This window comes from Pyrgilauda ruficollis, unplaced genomic scaffold (assembly GCF_017590135.1).
Source record: "Pyrgilauda ruficollis isolate IOZ18807 unplaced genomic scaffold, ASM1759013v1 scaffold75, whole genome shotgun sequence".
In the NCBI taxonomy this organism is placed as follows: Eukaryota; Metazoa; Chordata; class Aves; order Passeriformes; family Passeridae; genus Pyrgilauda; species Pyrgilauda ruficollis.
Window position 1 is genome coordinate 394,229 of NW_024529377.1, and position 18,534 is coordinate 412,762.

Below are 18,534 nucleotides of genomic sequence, written 5' to 3' on the forward strand. Positions count from 1 at the left end.
AATGTTAAGGCATACAATTAGCTGTCAGGACTATTAATTGCCCAAATTTCTCAAGCTAAAGGGAAAAAAGCCGACTCAGCAAAAAGCATCTGTCAAAGGATTGATTTTCAGCAGGGGATAGGCCCCCAGGAGATTCCAACAAGGTAAGCAGAAAATTCTGAATGGAGAAAAATAGAGAAAACCATGATGACTGGTGGTGAAAGCAAGGGAACATAGGTGTCTGGTGCTGCTTGGTCAGCCAGTGACCATCCTAAAGGAAAACTGGACAGCGCTGCCAGCCGCAGCTCCTTGCTGCTCTCCTGTGTTGTTCTAAAAGTGGTGGGGAAGCAGTGGAGAGTGCCAGCCTTTTCCAAAAGGGGCTGGCAGACCTCCCTACCCTTGTGGGGCGTCACCCCTCCCCTCCATGCTTCATGTCAGTGTACCCCATGACGTCTCTCCATGGAGAAAATCCCTCCGCTGGGGTTCTGTCTCCTGCACACCACCCTGGACTTTGCTCACGTGGAGCAGTGGGTGCGGCCTCAAGGCGTGGGGAAAAGGTGCCCCGTGCTCCCACTGCTTGTGGCGTCTGCTTCCGTTTCCTCCCAGGAGAATCAGAGGAGAGCAGATGTCTCCATAGATGATCCCAGCATGTCTGATGGTGCTGCGACTCCCAAACGCCAGACTGCTGGCCCAGAGGTCTCAGTGACTGAGGCACCTCCAGGTGCACCTGTAAGGGCATGGTCCTCGATTTTATCACAGCAATGGTGCACTTACCAGCTGTTGTGCCAAAGACACTGACACCAGCCCTCTGAGTGTCCAAACAGCTTTGACACTGTTTCTCAGAGCCACAAAACAAGGCTGCTAGCTCTTTTCTTTTCAGGCATTAGCTTCCACCATCAGTGGCTCTGGATCCAGCAAAACAACTGCCTTGGACTAGAATGCCGCATCCCTGTGCCCTGGCTCTCCACTTAGCTCCCATTCTCCCTCCACATCCCCCATCCCTGTGAGCAGAGCCACCCACCTTGTAAGGACAAGGACTATATATAATTAGATGGCAGCCACTGAGGAAGCCAGTCTCCCAAACCACAGAATGCTATGGTCATTTGTGAAGTATTTTCCAAAGAAAAACCAGCCATCACTAAAATATCTGCTTCTCCCCAGTGTTTTCTCCCTCCCTCTGGGGCTGTAATGGGGCTGCAGCTCCATCCAGGATCAGACCCAGGCACTTTATATTCCTAGTCATTTTTCCCTACTCTACCACTGCTACAAAGCCACAGTGGACAGGATGATGTGCGCATACCAAGCAGGAAGAGGAGGAGTTAGAGCTGATTTACCACCTTAGAGGCAGAATGCCTTGCCATGCAGGGACTGTAAATCACAGGTCCTGTTGGCATGCTTAGGGGAGAGAGATGAAGAGGGCTTACTTGCCCACATTGGATTGCAGTCCTGGATGTCAAAAGGACCTCTTCAGACAAGGAATGCTGAAGATCAAGTTCCAGAATGCTGGTACTTGTGTAGCCCATGTCCCCCAGCATACTGAAATTCCTATGACAACCCTGTTCAGAAAGAAAAAGTGATGGAATTTCCATAAATGGTTTGAAGAAAAAAGAAACAGCAGAGGAATGTAAAACATCGCCACAGAGAAGCATAAAACGGCTCTGGTTTGGCCAGACTGACAAACTTTGAAGAGCTGGTGAAACATGTGCTGACTCTGCCTCTAGTGGGCCTCGAGACAAGAGCGCTCTAGAGAAAAATGCCCTAAAACAGTGTGGTCCTTCTCCAGCAGGCTACACCATTTGTATTTGTGTTGTTAAGATAGACTGATTCTGTGTGTACATTTTTCTTAAATGTCAAGGGCCACTCTCTTAAGGCTCCACCATACTTATGCTGCATGAACATATTTTAAAGCAGATGGACATGTCCCTATAAATATTAGTAATATAAGAACAGGGAGTTCTGAAAAATTACTAGATAATAATAATTTTGAAGACTTTGTGGCATCAAATGAATATGGTGTTTGTGAAAATTGTTTTGCAGTAGTAAATATTTTGGAGCCTGAGCTAAACTCCTACTTTAGCACTGACTGTTTTGCAATTACTGACATGGAAATATATCCTTCCATGAGAACTAGTTCTAAAAAGTACATTTAATGTGAGTGAACACACAGAATATCCCGGAGATATAGATGTAATTCATGAGATCACATTTAGCACAGTTCATTAGCTATCTAGGCCCGAACAGAACTGGCTGAATAAGCCAAGCAGTCTGTATATGCAACCAAGTGTGGAGGAAACACATCCCTCACGCGGGACTTGAGCAGATCTGCAGTGTCTTAAGCACAGTCACTGTTACATACCTCTGCACTCCAATCTGATTGCTTTGCACCAGACCTCATGTCCCAAACTTGAAGCTTGAACAGGACAAATAATTTATCTCTCCCTGTAATTCTGGTGGGAGACACCAGGTTCCCTGGGTGAAGTAAAATGTGGCAATTCCTTTGGCTGCATTTGTTGCTTGAATTGGTCACAGGCTGATGCTTTGGGGTTTTCAGTAAGGTTCAGAATATTCAGAATATTCCAGAATATTCCAGAATTTCCAGAAATATTCTGGAAATATTTCAGGGTTTGCTGAAGAAGACTTGTCCCACTTTTCAATAAAAGCTGAAGAAACTAGACACTTTTTGCAGCTAATCTGAGTAAAAGAAAAAAGGCAACTGTTGGAACAACACACATAATTTAGAGCTGGCTAAGAATCTTTTGGTCTAACAAAAAATTCTGTGATGAAGGTAGAATTTTCTAGAGCAAATCATTCTAGCGGACAGTTCCCCACTCCTTTTCCTGTTAGATCTTGTGTCTTTCTTTCTGTATTTGAAATATAAGCCAAAAATTATTGCACAAGCAAACAGAGTGAAAAAAAATAAACTCTTGAGCCGTGGCATTGAGTAAATGTCACCTGAGTCAACAAAGAGTCTAACAGATGGAGGCTTTAATATTGTTTTTTCAAATTCATCAGTAATTTATTTTTAAAGTAATGACCGTAACTCTTCCTAGAACAGATTGTTATTCTGCTTGTTATGATTCATTAAACCAGTACAGAATGAGATCATTATCATTTAAGTTAGCATTTTTGAGACTGCCAAATATCCTTCAAGTACTTCCTACAGCTGGGACTGCGAGCATTGTCCTTGGAGCTGGCAGCCTGCTTGCACCATATCCTGGTCCAAGAGCTTCTTGTGCCTCTGGCTAGCAGCACTGCTGTGCCCACGGGGCCCTGCTTGAGTGGGTGGCTCCACCTGCCCCTCAGGCAGCAGCAAAATTGGAAACTGACTTCAAGCTGCAAGGCTTGAGAGTGTGTGGAAATAAGCACCTGCAGAGATGCACAGCCATCTCCCTGAGGAGCCAGGGCTGGAAAACTCTTCTCCAGAGGTGGATTCTCACCCACCTCAGGCTGTAGGTGAGCTGGCTGATTACTGGGACACAGTGGTCATTGGTGCCTCTGGATAGATTGCCACCTCTTGCAAATTTCTACATTTGCCAAAGGATGCAGTAAGCAGAGTGGCAGCCACAGGATTCAGGTTACCAGAAATAGATCTTTTGCCTTTTACTTTCTTTTTGGTGTAATTTCCTGACTGCATTATTGAAACAACAATGACATAAGGGGCATGCTGCAGCAACAGGGAAGACAGAAGCAGGTAAAAGCAAAAGAGACAATGACTTACTTGTGTAGAAAAAAGAAAAATGAGCTGGCAGTAAAGGGGAATTCACAAATTACCTGATAAAAAGGCACATAGCCATTCCCTGCCCCCACAACCACTCTGAGAGTTCTCTGACACATGAAGGATACCAAAGAAGAAAAAAAAAATACCCAAAAAGCCAGCAAACAAAAAACAAACCACCACCCCAAATTACAGCAATTACTTGATCAGGGCATTTTCACTTCCTACTCTGTGAGAGAGAAATTCCCCAGGTCATCTGACCTCTGTTGAAACTACACCAGGAAGAGGAGCAGCAGCAGTTGACAAGCGCAGGGCGTTCTCTGGCTGTACAAAAGCCTCCCATGTGCGAGGCAGAGCTCAGAGCAGCGCAGGGATGTGCAGGTGTGTGTACACATAGCAGGGTGAGCTGCGAGTATCCTGCCAGCCAGATCATCTCTTGCACAACTCTCCGGTCCTGTGCAGCCCGGCGGACCTTTCACTGCTTGTTTCCAAAGATGCCTCCAGAGCAGAGCTTCTGAGGATCTGTTTCCTCATGTGCTGATTCCTCAAATGCTGCTGAATGCAGCTATCTCCACGAAGAGGCAGCAGCTAGCAGCATGGTGGGAATAATGGCAATGAGGACGTGGATTGAACCAGTGGTCGCAGGTTCCCAAGTGGCCAGTGCCTTCTACGACACAGCACTGCTGCTGGTAGTGAAGAACTACTACAACCAGACCAACAGCACTGCTCCATCCCATGCCCTGGAAGATGCCCAGCAGAAGGCTGTATCTAATTTTTATATCATCTACAACCTAGTTCTGGGCCTGAGCCCGCTGGTGTCAGCCTACGGCTTGTCCAAGCTGGGGGACCGGATACACCGCAAGATCCCCATCTGCTTCCCTCTTTTTGGTTATTTGGGCTCCAAAACTCTCCTGCTTCTCCTGATTCTGCTGGGCTGGCCAGTGGAGGTGATGTATGGGGCTGCTGCCTTCAATGGGCTGACAGGAGGCTTCACCACACTTTGGGCAGGCATCATGGCTCTGGGATCCCTGGGGTCCTCTGAAAGCAAGAGGTCTCTGCGGCTCATCATTATTGAACTGGTGTATGGCCTCGCTGGCTTTCTGGGAAGCATGGCATCTGGCTACCTCTTCGTTGGCTTCAGTGACCGCTACCGAGAAGGCACCGTGCTGGTGTGCTGCAGCATTGCTTGCTATGCCTTTTGTCTCCTTTACAGCATTTTTGTCCTCACAGTCCCCAAGCCAGCAGCTTCCTGCCCAGCCAAAGCCAAGAGTGCAGAGGAGATGGGTGGTCAGCTACCAGAAGCAGCGGTAGCAGGGAGCTCCCAACCTTCAGAGAGCAGCATCTTCACTCCAGTGTCACCCTCGAAGCTCATCATCATCCTGCTGTTTGTGGCAGCAATCCTCTATGACCTGGCTGTGGTTGGTGCAATGAATGTTCTCCCACTGTTCTTGCTCAGGGAACCTTTAAGTTGGAATGCTGTAGAGATTGGCCATGGCAATGCTGCTGGGTACGTGATCTTCATTACCAGTTTCCTAGGGGTACTTGTGTTCTCCAGATACCTGAGGGATATTACCATGATCATGATCGGAGTAGCATCGTTCAGCACTGGCATCCTCATCATGGCCTTCGTGCAGTGGACGTTCCTGTTCTACATTGGTGAGTTGAACAGCCACTCACATGAGCAAATACACACCAAGAAACAGGTGTTTCAACATCACTGGAAGGGCTTTTTGCTTTGCTTCGCGCCCATTTTGCAAGCAGGGAGTTAGGCAGATCATCACAGGAGCAATTTGCAAGAAAGCATTCTTTTTATTCCTCTTTCTCCACATGTCCCTTAGTACTTTTAAGACTCAGCACTCTACAATATTCTGAGGAGGCATACACCTCTGCAAGGACTAGTTTAAGGCTCATTGACTTGTAATTCATCAGTTGGTCACAGACCAGATCTGAGCAGAGCAGTGTTCACACTCTGGGTGACTGGGAATTGCTGCTGACTCCCTGCACTAGTGGGACTGCATCACTGCAGCAATAGGAAGCACTTGCTTCCTCTGAGGCAAGGCTTAAGGCTACAACAGAAGCAAACTGGCAAAGGCTTCCTATTATGTGAACGTCTTAAGATGTGATTTATTTTTGTCATATGAAGGCACTTACAGCTGATGGGAAACTTAATGAAACACTGGCACTGTAAAGGATCACAATAATGTAGTTTACAAATCTCACACTGTTTCATAAATTACTAAGGGACAGGTAAAAATAGATGAGGCAGCATCCCATGATAAAGGAAAGGCAAGTTTTACTTCTGGGAGCTAATCTATGATGAAAAACAAAATCCAAGAACTGCATTCATTGTGCCAGAACTATCTCACAGAGTATCATCTATATGGCTTTAAGGTTTTGTTTCTCAAAGTGAGAAAGACACTGGAGACAAATGTCCTGAAGTGATTTTTCTGTCTTTCCCTACAGGTAATGGGGAATTGAAAATTAAGCAAAATTGTTCTAAGGGAAAGATGATAGGATATTGTATTTTTGTACTAAGCCAAACACTAAATGAAAATTTTGAGATTATGTTTGTTTAGCCAATCAAGCTGGGGAAAAAAGATCAAAAAATTAAGTAAAAATATAAATCTTGCTTAATAATTCAGTTCATTTTCATCCTGAAGACATGCTGCTATGCAGTGTGTTGGAAGCTTATTCCCTGCATTGCAGAAACACCTTGGTACACTAGACATGGACCAAGTCTTCACTGAGGCTGGTTCTGCTGACAGGAAGGTAATTCCAGCTCCCTGTAAATTTTCACGGTAGAGATTGGCTAGAATACTGCAAGCCAGAAGCACCAAGATACAAGACAGATGTAGAGTTATAAAAGTACTGTTCCTGTCAAGGCTGTGTAGCACAGAGGACTCTCTGCATGTTAAAATTTAAATCATCATCCTCACCATCTCAAAGGAGAGTGAGGATCCCATCTATGCTGGGATGTCTGGCTGAGAACAAGAGACCGTGTCTAGTTTGGGCAAAGGACCTCTGATAATGGGAAAATAGGTGGCTCTTTTTAGCAGAGAAAAGGTGAAGCACGGTGCCTGTCCAGGCCAGAGGCATGTAATCTCCAAAAGCAGTGGTTGTGCCGGGTCACAAAGAGCAGGTACTGGTGATAACTCAAAATTCATTGCATTACAGCACGGGCAGTGATGCTCTTTGCCCTCATCCCCTTACCAACCATCAGGTCCATGTTGTCCAAGCATGTTGAAGGATCATCCTATGGTGAGTATTTCGGTTACCTTACCAACCAAATCCCCCTGAAATCGCTTTATTCTGCCTAGAGTACTAAGAGAAAGGTAAGTTATTGCCGCAATCTGTGCTTTGTGTAATAATACCAGAACGAGTGATACCACAAACAGGAAGGGAGAAGCAGAGAAACTTGCTGGACAAGATTCTCAAATCCAGTCTTCTTGTCTTTGGTTGCATCATCATTTATCGACAGAATTTTTAGCACATACTTCAAAAGATTACAATCAGTGCATAGTTCAAAGGCGGGGGAAATAGCTGAGGTGCTGCTCAAAAACACAGAACTGCAGGGAGAACCAAGAAAAGCAGAGCTGAAGCACTGTTTTATTCACAACATTTATATCTGGCTTTTTTTACTTCCAGTTTTGGGAAGGATGGATTATTTTCATCTATTTTTCAGTTATGCTCTCTAAACATTTCTTCAGGTGTTTGGCAGTTTGTTCCTGTTGCAACTGATTTAACTACAAAGAATAACTTTTGCATAAAAATTGACACTTCTTGGAACAGAGGCTGGAATTCTTTTCCATTAAAATAAATATTAAAAATTAGTAAAATGTATTTTACAGCAGCATATTGAGGCCTACCATTTTTACCCCAATGAGCTAGATTTAGACACACGATACAGGACTGGCCATTCATTCAAACAGCACCACAGGCCCACAACATGTTTCTTCTGCATCCTTCACATCCTTTTCCTTTCTGCCATATGAACATGACACTGCTGTCACCAGTTCATTCCTACTGCTTGTGCTCCCTCAACATCCACTGTAGCAAAATCATCTACCTGCCACAACAGCACAGCTCCTGTCCCAAATTGATCACTATAAATCAAAAGTTTTTAACCTCCACCTTGAGCCATATGGGCTGCACATGATGACAGCGTCAGTCCAGACCTCGAGTAGGACCCTGCAGCACACCAGCACTTACCTTCTGGTTGCAGTTTCATCTAGATATTAGCTCTAGGCTATTTTTCTACCTCTAGGAAAAGGAGCACTTATTGACCAGTCTATTGCTGCTCTTACAAGCAGCTACCTTTATATGTAGACTGTCTAGGCAGATGATTTTCCAGTTGAATCTTTGTCCAACACCTAAAAGAAGGAAAAATTATTTAATTGTTGTCTAGAACAGAAGCAGATACAAGCTGATGCCATCTGGTGTTAGTGGAGCAATGACTACACAGTTGTGATCCTGGATTTGTAAGGGAGATACCACGGCTGGTTTGTTAATCTCCAGCCACAAACTATGTTCTTGTCTTACAGGTAAGTTGTTTGTCCTGCTACAGCTGTCTTTAGTCACCACGGGAGTAGTGACATCTACAGTCTACAACAAGATCTATCAAAACACACTGGACTGGTACAGTGGCTTCTGCTTCATTTTGTCTTTTCTAGTTGGCTGCCTGAGTCTCCTCCCTTTAAGGTAAGAAATGGGAAAGATTTTGTTCAAAAAGACATGTTGTATTTTCTCTGTACTTCCTGATTCTAGGTCTAAAGTTTATAATACAGATAGGAAAGAATTTTAAAAAGAAAACCCCCCCAACTGAATTAAGAAAAAGGAAAAAACCTTGCAGAAATGAGTTGACAAATATGAAAGAGATTCAAAGAATGAAACTTGCAATATCTAGCCAGTTCTTTTTTAAATCTTATTTTTGTTTAATGTAACATGAACTGCTGTAGGAAGAGTATTTGGCAATTTAACAGCTAATAATCCCAGGAGACAAAGCACTCACACAAATGTGTTTGGTACTGTGAAAATAGTAGTAAGTAGAATGAAGGAATAACCTGACACAAAGTAAAATGTTTTTTTAAAATTCCACTATATGTTACTTACCCATTGAGACAGAAAAGAATAGTGTGAGTCTTCCTCAAATGTTTCAAAGAGAAACCATTACCACAGTGAAGGAAAAGGTTACTTTTCTGGTCCATTGAATTTGCTCAGCTGTACCACCATGGAGTGACTGACAGGTACAATTTCAGGAACAACTCTAAGAACAAAACCAGCTTAATTTGAAGAGACAAAGCTGAAACAACCCCTCCATCTACTTTTACAGAATTTTTGAAGGATCTCCCTCCAAATCTCACTTTGTCCATTAGCGCCTCCCCAACACTCTCCAGCCTGTTGTGTTACTAGAAACAGCAAGATTCTTTCTGTATGAAAGTGAACTGTGATAATGTCAGTATTTAATCCACGTAACAACATCTTAATTCAGATGAAGATACATTAGGCACGTACTGGATAGCCTAATGCCTGATTCCAGGCAAAATTCTTGCCTAGCTCTGCTGCAGTTTAAACAAAATATAGCAGTACAAAGTCTAAAAGCACCATGTACACTGACTTCAGCTGCACCACCTAGACAGGAAGCAGAGCCTGTAAGGAAAACTCTTCCACCACCACCTCTGTTTTATCCAGAGCACCAAAGTCTTTCTAGGCTTGTGAATGCATTTGACAATCAGTGTCTTCAGGACTACTAGTGTGGGGAAGGCTACTTCCTACTCATCATTCCCCTGGCTCTGCTTTCCTCCTCAGATCTTCCAGACACAAAAGACTTGTTTCTCATATGCAACCCTCTCTCTAACAGGGGTTACTACTAGCTACTCAAATGCTTTTTAATACAGGTTCCAAATAGAAGTACCATTATCAGTACAAACATGGGTTATTAAAGTGAAGGATGACAGATGGTGCCAATGTCTTTGAACGCACAAAAGAGAGGCTGGCAAACCACTGAGAGGAATGCCATTAGCATGCAGCCAGCTCCAGATACCCTGGCAAAGTTTAAGACATAGATGTGAAAGAGCAAACTGCGGTTTGAGAAGGTAGTTTGCTAATTCTTATCATCTGCATTTTTTATTGTTCTTTGTAGCTTCGTGGCCATCAAACAACGGTCAACCACTGGCTCCCTTGAGATTCTGACTGAGTAACAGAGGCATCTTCTGGTTGTTATCATTAGCCGCTACCAACACAACAGGATACATAGCATTTATATTTCCACTTCACAGCATGCCACAACCTCTCAGCCACTAATCTCATCCAGGAAGAGATGTTTGCCTTGTTATTTCTGCAGCATGCACCCCATCCTGCAGAGTCTGTGTATTAGCTATTGCACACCAGCAGTCCTCAGAGCATTCTGCTCTTTGCTACGCTGGTCAGCAATACCAAAGAAGTACAACAATACAGGCTAGAAATGAAAATGGCATTTCCAGACACATCGTTCAGAGTGAAAACGGAAAGCAGAGGATCAGTTTTCCATCAGTTTCTTATTGTTTGTTCATTCAGAAATCTGTGGGCAGTGCTGTGACTTTGGCTGATGAAACAGGGCTGCAAGCCACATGCCATGTGCACAGGGCCATCAGCAGGACACACCGGCTCTCCACCTCCTGCACATGTTATCAGCCCAGGCAATTAATTATTAAATAGAGCAATAACACCATAAAAATATGTCAGATTAACAGAATTTTAGTAATCCCTACAATAAAACACCCCTGAACAGACGTTTATGTCCCTGATTTCTGGGAGAATGTCACACTGTCCCTGGACAGTGCTTCAACAGAGCACATGGGAGGACTAAGACCCAAGACCTAATGATGGTGTTTCACCTCACACCACCACAATGCTGTATGCTTGTCACAGGTTAAGAACAGGTAAGTGCAGCACATAGCTCCTACAGGATTTATCGAGGTGTAAGGACACTGATACCGTGTAATAGTCACCGTGATACCTCAGCTGTTATCTGCGTTGGAAAGGAACCTCACACCTAGCATGATGTCACATAAATCCAAACATGAGTCAAAAGTGTGGCATGTCTCACAAGGATGTGTCTGCTTACATGCTAATCGAACTAAGAAGGATTAAGCGGCTTCCAAGGTCCTGGACTAAGTAAAGGAAGTTAAAAGTCCTTAAATAACTGAAATAATCTGGAGGCAAATCAGGCAGCTTCAGTTCGAGCCAGGGGCATAGCAAGCAGAAGTTGGTTCATCATTACACAATCCCTTCCTCTGAGGAAGTTGCTGTCACCCTGTCCCCCCATCCTCCCCCCTCCTCCAATCTTTCCTGAGCTCCTTCACTTTCAGTACCAGAAGTAACGAAACAACAGGTCAGATGATTTCTATTTAGATCAACTGTGGAAGAAGATTTTAGGGGAAGAATATTTCTGCAGTAAGATAGTGAGCTGCTTAGCAAAATAAGCACATGCATAATTTCACCAGTGAAGACCGCAAAAAAGTGAAACTTTATTCTAAGGAGTCATTTTTTAATACATTTATTGGTCCATTCCATTAAATTAATTGAGGTAAACAAATGGTCCATTTAAAAAAATGTACACAGTAATAGAGAATTACAAACAGTTTTACCTCAAAACATTTTTCTCCATCAACACTAGCTCCATAGTAAACAATGCATAAAGTAGATTTAAAGAGATATATGAAAGGGTATAGAAACATGCCAGCACCAGAAGGCAAGACAGTATTTCCTAGCCTGTGAGTCTGAACAAGAGCATAGTTGCCAGATTTGACCAAGTACAGGAAACAAAAGCCTCCTTCCCATTTTTACATTGTTTACTAGCTAATTCACACAGAGACAAGTATTTTCACAGCTTTCATTTTGTATTTTAATGCTATGAACAGTGACTCTAGTTCTGGTGAGTGGGTTTATAGAGTGAAAGCAGAAGAGTCTGGACAAGGAACCAGCACCATTTGGTCCCCATCACTGACACCTTCAACACAGTATGTGAAGCTCACAGTCAGCTTGCCTTCTGCATGGCACAACTCTCCAGACCTTAGGGAGGGACAGAGGGATACAGGCACAGAAAAGTGAGAACAAGGACGGTGCTTCTTTATTTTTGTGAACTGTAGACAAAAGCCCTTTGGCTCTTATTGTAAGACTGGCCCTCAGCAACCTGTCTCCTTGTGCAGTGAGAATGTTGCACTTTCCACAACACTGCAGCTTGATCTGAAGGTATGGATACACATCCCAGCACCAGGGTTAAGGAAATGGCTTCACTTCAAAGCACAGAATACCAACACCTTCAAAGCAGTCTAGGACAGTGACTAACCTTGTCTTAGCATACCATTTACCTAAGGGTGATCTACTTATACCTCTTTGGAAAGCTCATTATTTTCTGCAAATTTACTGTGTTTTAGGCATGCAACCTTAAAACTTGTCCAGTCCATTACTAAGTACAAGTCAGATACTTCAGCAAGACTTTCAAGTGCTAAGCACAGAAATAAGCACTGCCATTTTAGTTTGTAAATTGGCTCAACAGCACTCCCAAAAAGTTTTAAATGCCACATTCAATCTGCCAGAAGGTAAGTTTATTCTTGTGATCCTCAGTTTTAGTTCACAAGAGGAAAACAAATCCAACGAGTAGTAGCAACTTGCCTGTCTTTAAAAAAAAGTCCAGATTTTTCCTATGTGTTGTTGTAGTAAAAGTTAATATACCCAAGGAAAGAATGTTCCACCTTCAGAATTTAAGATGACAGAACATCTAATGAGCTAATTTAGTCTACACAATTTTGTCCAGTGGTAACCAGGACAAGGATTTTCAACAGTCTGCAACAATAATTGTAACAATATCCAGTTAAATAGTGCAAGTTTTAACAAAAGCATGGCTCCTGTTAAAATAATGAACAGTCCCTGCTATCTGGGAAAGAATTCTTTTGTACCCTTGCATCTGCAGGACTGACACCTGAAGAAACGTGTCATGAACAGGCCATGCAGTGCCACTGCTTCAAGGCTACTGCACAGTGCCTCCACAGAACTGTCTCTGCCACTCCTGTTTCTATCAGTTATAACATATATCAGTGGAATAACTGTTTCTATCAGTTATTCCACTACTTTATCCTCAGCACAAGTTTTAGTGCAGCCAAAATCCAAGTAGATTTCAGTGAAGAATCATACTTTATTCTTTAATATAACTCACACCAAAACTGTTTGTGTCTTTAGGGCTACACATACTACCTTTTCATTTTCCAATGTATATTTGAAAAAGCCATGATGTTCTAACATCTATGTTTATTGCAAGATTTAGATCCTGATAAAGGCATACATGAACAATGCATGGTTCATTACTGAGCATAGAAACAAGAGCCCAGTACCTGCTTTATTGTGCTGGTGCCACTTAAGAGAAGAAATAAACACCACAGAAACTATACAGAAATAACTGGGCAGCTGTGAATTATGCATCCACTGAGAGGGCCTTGCCCTGGCTATGGATTATGAGGAAAACTGTGCTGATTTAAGGACTGCTGAAAGAACCTCATTTTAAACAGGTTCATAAAAAGGGCACCAACTACTTTTGGTGTCATTTTGGTGCATGTGCAGAGAGTCATCTTCAGTGACTTAACACTCAACAAGTTACTCAAAGGTGAAGCTCCTGCACTACTCCTGCTTCCCTTTACCAACATCTTCTGTTTCTCTTAGAGAAGTGTGGACCATCGAAAGTAAAGACTTTCATTCTATAGGGACTACAGGATAACATGTTAAGAGGCTCAGAACTCAACCTCCTTCTAACAGCAGTTATGTGATACAATGTCACTCTGCACATCTTACAGGAATTTCCTGCAAATGTTGTAGTTTTCCTGACTGGCATGGTTGCCCCAAACATCACTGTCAGGATCCTCCCTACATCTCACCCACAGCCTCTCCCTCAGTCACCTTGTGATTTACAACAGCTCTTTGTAAGAACAGACCACAGTCGGTAGGAACTGAGACCCACCTATGCACACCCTTATTACACTGCAGCAATTCTTGCAGAGGACTTCTCCTTTGAATGTCAAGTTTTACCTCCCGTGTAGGAGCTTAAGAGGTTTTGGTCCAGATCACGTAAGACAGCTCGATCTTCAGCAGCTCCAGCCTCAACAGTTACATGCTGATTTGAACTTCACTTGGTACTCTCCACTGTCCATTATGCTTCTCTTGAACAGCTGTGATGCTAATTGCTGAACTCCCCAGAAGCAACACCTGCTTCAGTCTGACATAAAACAAAGCAGGAGGAGTCCCTCAGTGTTGTAAGGCATCAGATGAAACCACCTGTAGGAAAAAAATCGCCATTCTTTCTACTCATGTTGTGCTGTTTATTTTAATAAGGTGGTGGGAAGACTGACTAAATATTAGTTAAAAATATATTTTGCTCAAGTTCCAGTGATGTTGTAGAGTCAACTACAAAATTCCATTTATTCCACGTTCTTTTTGAACTAATTCAAAAAGCATGTTGATCTTTCTTTGTGGAAAATGGGGAAGACTGTAACCCTGAAGGACAGACTGCTGGATAGTATGCAAGTGCTTATTCTAGATTGCTTCAAGATGATCCCCTTAAGTACTTCCTCTGAACAAGAGGAGTCTGTGATTCTGAACTTAACAGTAACTTAAACCAGAGTTTTCATTTACACCAAAAAGTGCATATTGACAAACTGATCTTAAAACAAGAAACACGGTTTGTTTAGTACCACAGAGTTGTCAATGAAGGCTGAGCCAAAAAGAAAAAATTCTTAAAATGTCTAATATTTTACTTTTTCATGCAGAGAGCACCATCTCATTAGCCTGACACAGTTGAGCTACCACAGTGCTGCAACAATCATCTTAAGAGTTCCATAAAGCCACCAGGCTGAGAAGAGTGGCTGCATGTTCAGTTGGTGTTAATGAAGAAATAAATTCCTAACCAGACTAGTACCTGGTGGGTTGTTACAGGAGAACAGAGAACTTGCACAAAATCTATCACTGCTCACATTCTTTGCAAGAACATTGCCAGAGAACAAGTAATCACTCCAATTTAGCAGTAAGCACAGAGTTATTTATTGCCCTAAATCCCAGTATTACACTCATATGAGTCCCAGCCCCCCTCACTAGAATGGTTAAATCACATCAGCATTCCTAAGGCCATTAACACCAAGCAGGCATTTACTTGAGGTTGGACTGCAAGAGCAAGGACAAAAAAGGACTTGCAGAAGCAGCTGCAATTCTGAAGGCCAACAGAAACTACTAAGAAAAGAGATCTGTAACAAAAGTGGTCCTAAAAGACTTGCCATGTGGTTCAGCAGAGACAGGTATGAACACTGTGTACCTAACAGGGTACCCATCTATCCCCCACCAACCCATCTAAGGCAAGTTTCACACACACTGATGCTTGGTGGAAGGAAGCATTTGACACCTTTTGGCTTTTGGCTGCTGCAAAGAAAGCGTGGGGAAAGAAATGAGTTCTACTTTTACTACAGCAGGCATCTTAGGTGACCAAGCCTAAAGTGGCTCTAGTGAAACTCATATATAAAGCAGGGTGTAAGAGATCTCCACCACGCAACTTCCAGAGCTAGCTTTGGAAAATTAAAGACTCATACTTCCTCCCCCATTCCCACAACCCCTGAAAGGCTGCAGTCCAACTCATTCCCGCAGCTGGGCTGGTTTTGATCCCCAAGTCAGTCACAAGTACACTTCAGTCAACTGACATTACTTCATAATCACCAAGGTAAACAAAGATACTCAGTATGAACCAACAGCATGCCACACTCACAAAAACCACAGTTCATGCTTCCAACACCAGCTGTCTGCAGCTGGTGTTGGTATGGTCTGTCTAGAACCAGCCTGACTCCCAGACAGAAAAGTCTACAGAGACCATTTCATCCAGAGGGAGCACACAGGTGGTAGCAAAACAGAAAATATTCTTTCCCAGCCTTTCCTTGTCCATTCAAAAAAAAAAAAAAAAAAAAAAAAGGTAAGGATTGGTTAGGGAGTACTGTATCAGAGAAATAGGGTGTTTTTTTAAGCAAACAAAACAGAATGGTAATAAAGATGTCATTTGGCACCTTGCAGTAGAGTTTTATTTTCATCTTTTTAGTGTTCCACTCATCAGTTCCTTCCAGACTAGAGAGGTAAATTTTATCAAGATCCCCATGCACTTTCTCTATGAACCCCAATCACTCCATAGAATAAAGAAGGAACCATTCAAGATAACTCAAAAAGATGAAACATACCCCAGTTTAAACACAAAAATTGAAGAAAAAAAAATTCAAATAGGCTGGAACAGATACTCTGAAAAACTAAGTGCAGCTGTCATTTCAGTTAACTTAACAAAAAGAGTCCTCCATACAGTTCCAGTATGACTAGTGGTACTGAGCACAGAAGTGCTAGACTGTCCATCAAGGTACTTCTTATTTGGTCTCTGGCTTGTCTTGCAATAGTGGTATAATTGACTCCCACGCCGTAAGGCACTAAAGAAAGAAAGATTTACAAAATTTAATTTATATAACTTCTGACCAACCCTTCCAGACCAACAGCATGCAAGATGAAAAGTTATGTGGGTCTTTATAGATTACTACAGAAGGGGAGAAAAAACCAGAATGTCAAACAGCAAAGAAGTGTTAGAATAGCTGCACCTCCCAAACAAATTCAACAAATTCAAGTTTTCCAAAGTCATCAGCTGGCCCAAGCCACTAAAAATCATCAGAACACCCAGGATTTCCAAATACTAAGCTAAATTTTTCTAAACTGAAGAATACCACAGCTTTCAGCTAGGCAGATGAACTGTTTTGAGTAGAAATATACATCTTTGTGGTGTGACTGTGGGTGAAGGCTGATTTGGACACAATGGCAGCTATTACAGATTACAGCAAACTTATTTGAAAGAAAACATGCATTTAGGGAAGTTAATTCTGAGACACAGTGTATTCCAGTATGGCTCTGAGACTCGACTCCACTACAGGACGAACTCGTAGTGCCTGGTACAGTAAACTGTAAGTGTAGCTTCTGGGTTATTAGAAAGCCACTCCAGGCTTTGGAGTAATTTTCCCAGACACGTACACTTAATATAGTCCTTGTGTTGTTACTGTGTGTTGTTACTGTCTTTCAACCACACAGAGCCCAGAAGTCAAACTGGGCAAATGCAGACTGTGAAATCCAAATTATTAAATGCTGAAAATGGGCAAACTCATCAGCAGCTCTTATATCCACAAGTCCTTGTTGAAAGACACCCTCCTTCTAACCTTGATGATTGTACTGCAGATGAATAGAGTACTTCTAGTTGTATACCCTGAAGTGACTGGACACTTTATTACCAAAAAACCTTCTTTGCTAAAAGCAAAATTAATGTACAGATCTAACCATCAATTGCAGAGGCACTACTGGATGTTCAGTGACATCTCTAATATCTCCCTCCACAGCAACCTTAGAACTGAGATACCAGAGTGAAGGAAGTTCTGTGTGAGCAGTTATGAACTATCATTAGAAGGGGAAAAGGTACTGCATACTAATATTACATGGAGAGTAATAGCACAGGAAGAAGCTTGTAAAGTAGATGTACACAAATGAACAGACAAGATGAAGTATAGTTTACTAGGCAATGCGTAAGCCTAGTAGTTCTAGCAGTGTTTAATATTTCATAAATATTTAATACACCTAAAGGGGGCTCAGGAGACAGCTGGAGAAGGACTTTTTACAAGGGCTTGCGGTAACAGGACAAGGGACAAGTGCTTCAAACTGGAAGAGAGCAGCTTTAGATTAGACAATTAGGAAGAAATTCTTTACTTTTAGGATAAAAAAACACTGGAACACCTTGCCCAGAGAAGCTGTGGATGCTCTGTCTCTGGAAGTGTTTTCGGTTCATGCATAGGGCTCTGAATCACCTACTCTAGTGAAAGGCACCCCTGCCTCTAGCAGGAGGTTGAAACTTATATGACTAATATACAAGGGACAAAACAACGCACAAAGGGACAGGGATTAGAATAACTTATACATAGCAGATGTAATCTATATATGAGTCTGTGCATGTGCATTAACTCAAGCAGTTTTGTTCAGAAAAGGCAGAATCAAGGGATTTTTCTACTGTGGTAGTACTACTAGTATGTGCGATTCTGGGGGTTTTTTTCATCACTACTGCTGCTGCTCAGTAATTTGTTCAACTCAAAAGTGCAAAACAGACAAGCACGCATGATAAAATGTTGTTAGAGTACTGACTCGCAAAAGACCACTAGTCTTACAGAGTTCACTTGACCACAACTTCCAACTCTGACAAAGAGCAGCTTCAGATGCCTAATATTCTTGTCTTCAAGACAGGGTGAAGATTTCCTGAAGAATTATCACCATTTCAGAGGAAAATAAACAACTCTTATTCCTGCCAGTGCTCCAACAGTGACACCTACCTTCTCGTAGTACTGGATGTTTTTATCTGCCATCCCCATGAGTAGCTGCCTAAAGTCTTGTCTTTTGTTGTTCTGCCATCTCTCCATATCTGCTTTCAGGTCAGCATTGAAACATTCTACTCGGTCTTGACATTTCTCAACATCTGCAGGTACCTGCAGCAAAATAAATGAAGATTAAAACTGTCAGTAAGAGTGCTAGACTGCTGAATTAGCTCAAACCTCACTGAGCGGAACTATAGAAGAAAGGGTAAGTTCATAACCCAGTAGTTATCCTGAACCAATGAGTTATGGCTGCAGGGAAAAAGTGCTGGAGAGGATATGAGATTGCTTAATTTGTTAGTTGCTGTTTGAGGTGGTGAGCGCTTGTGCTTGTCCATCTCCATGCCTGATATAGAGGCATGGAGGAAGCACTTGCACAGGAAAACCATTTGGTGTAAGTAC

General features: G+C 42.6%; 2 protein-coding genes across 4 annotated transcripts in view; one reads left to right on the plus strand and one right to left on the minus strand.

Moving 5' to 3' along the window:
* Positions 1–3,797: 3,797 nt before the first annotated feature.
* Positions 3,798–18,135, plus strand: SLC46A2 (solute carrier family 46 member 2). 2 transcript variants are annotated; one of them, XM_041486345.1, is made up of 4 exons: positions 3,798–5,350; positions 6,869–6,952; positions 8,236–8,392; positions 18,008–18,135. In XM_041486345.1, the coding sequence occupies exons 1-4, from the start codon at positions 4,291–4,293 to the stop codon at positions 18,021–18,023; spliced, it is 1,317 nt and encodes a 438-aa protein (XP_041342279.1). In that variant the 5' UTR covers positions 3,798–4,290; the 3' UTR covers positions 18,024–18,135. The 2 variants fall into 2 exon arrangements, with proteins under 2 accessions (XP_041342279.1, XP_041342278.1); XM_041486344.1 differs by lacking the exon at positions 18,008–18,135 and adding an exon at positions 9,834–10,442.
* Positions 15,760–18,534, minus strand: part of SNX30 (sorting nexin family member 30) — a 46,411-nt gene continuing 43,636 nt past the window's right edge. For both annotated transcript variants that reach the window (XM_041486343.1, XM_041486342.1), the window contains 2 exons: positions 18,094–18,246; positions 15,760–16,167 (listed from right to left, as the gene is read on the minus strand). In XM_041486343.1, the coding sequence (XP_041342277.1) occupies positions 16,108–16,167; positions 18,094–18,246 (213 nt within the window). In that variant the 3' untranslated portion in view covers positions 15,760–16,107. The remainder of the gene's footprint in view (positions 16,168–18,093; positions 18,247–18,534) is intronic.

Excerpts from the sequence above, each read along its gene's own strand:
- SLC46A2 (XM_041486344.1), top strand. The coding sequence starts at position 4,291 with ATGGTGGGAATAATGGCAATGAGGACGTGGATTGAACCAGTGGTCGCA. Across the intron at positions 5,351-6,868 it reads GACGTTCCTGTTCTACATTG|CACGGGCAGTGATGCTCTTT; the intron begins GTGAGTTGAACA and ends ATTGCATTACAG. Across the intron at positions 6,953-8,235 it reads TGTTGAAGGATCATCCTATG|GTAAGTTGTTTGTCCTGCTA; the intron begins GTGAGTATTTCG and ends CTTGTCTTACAG.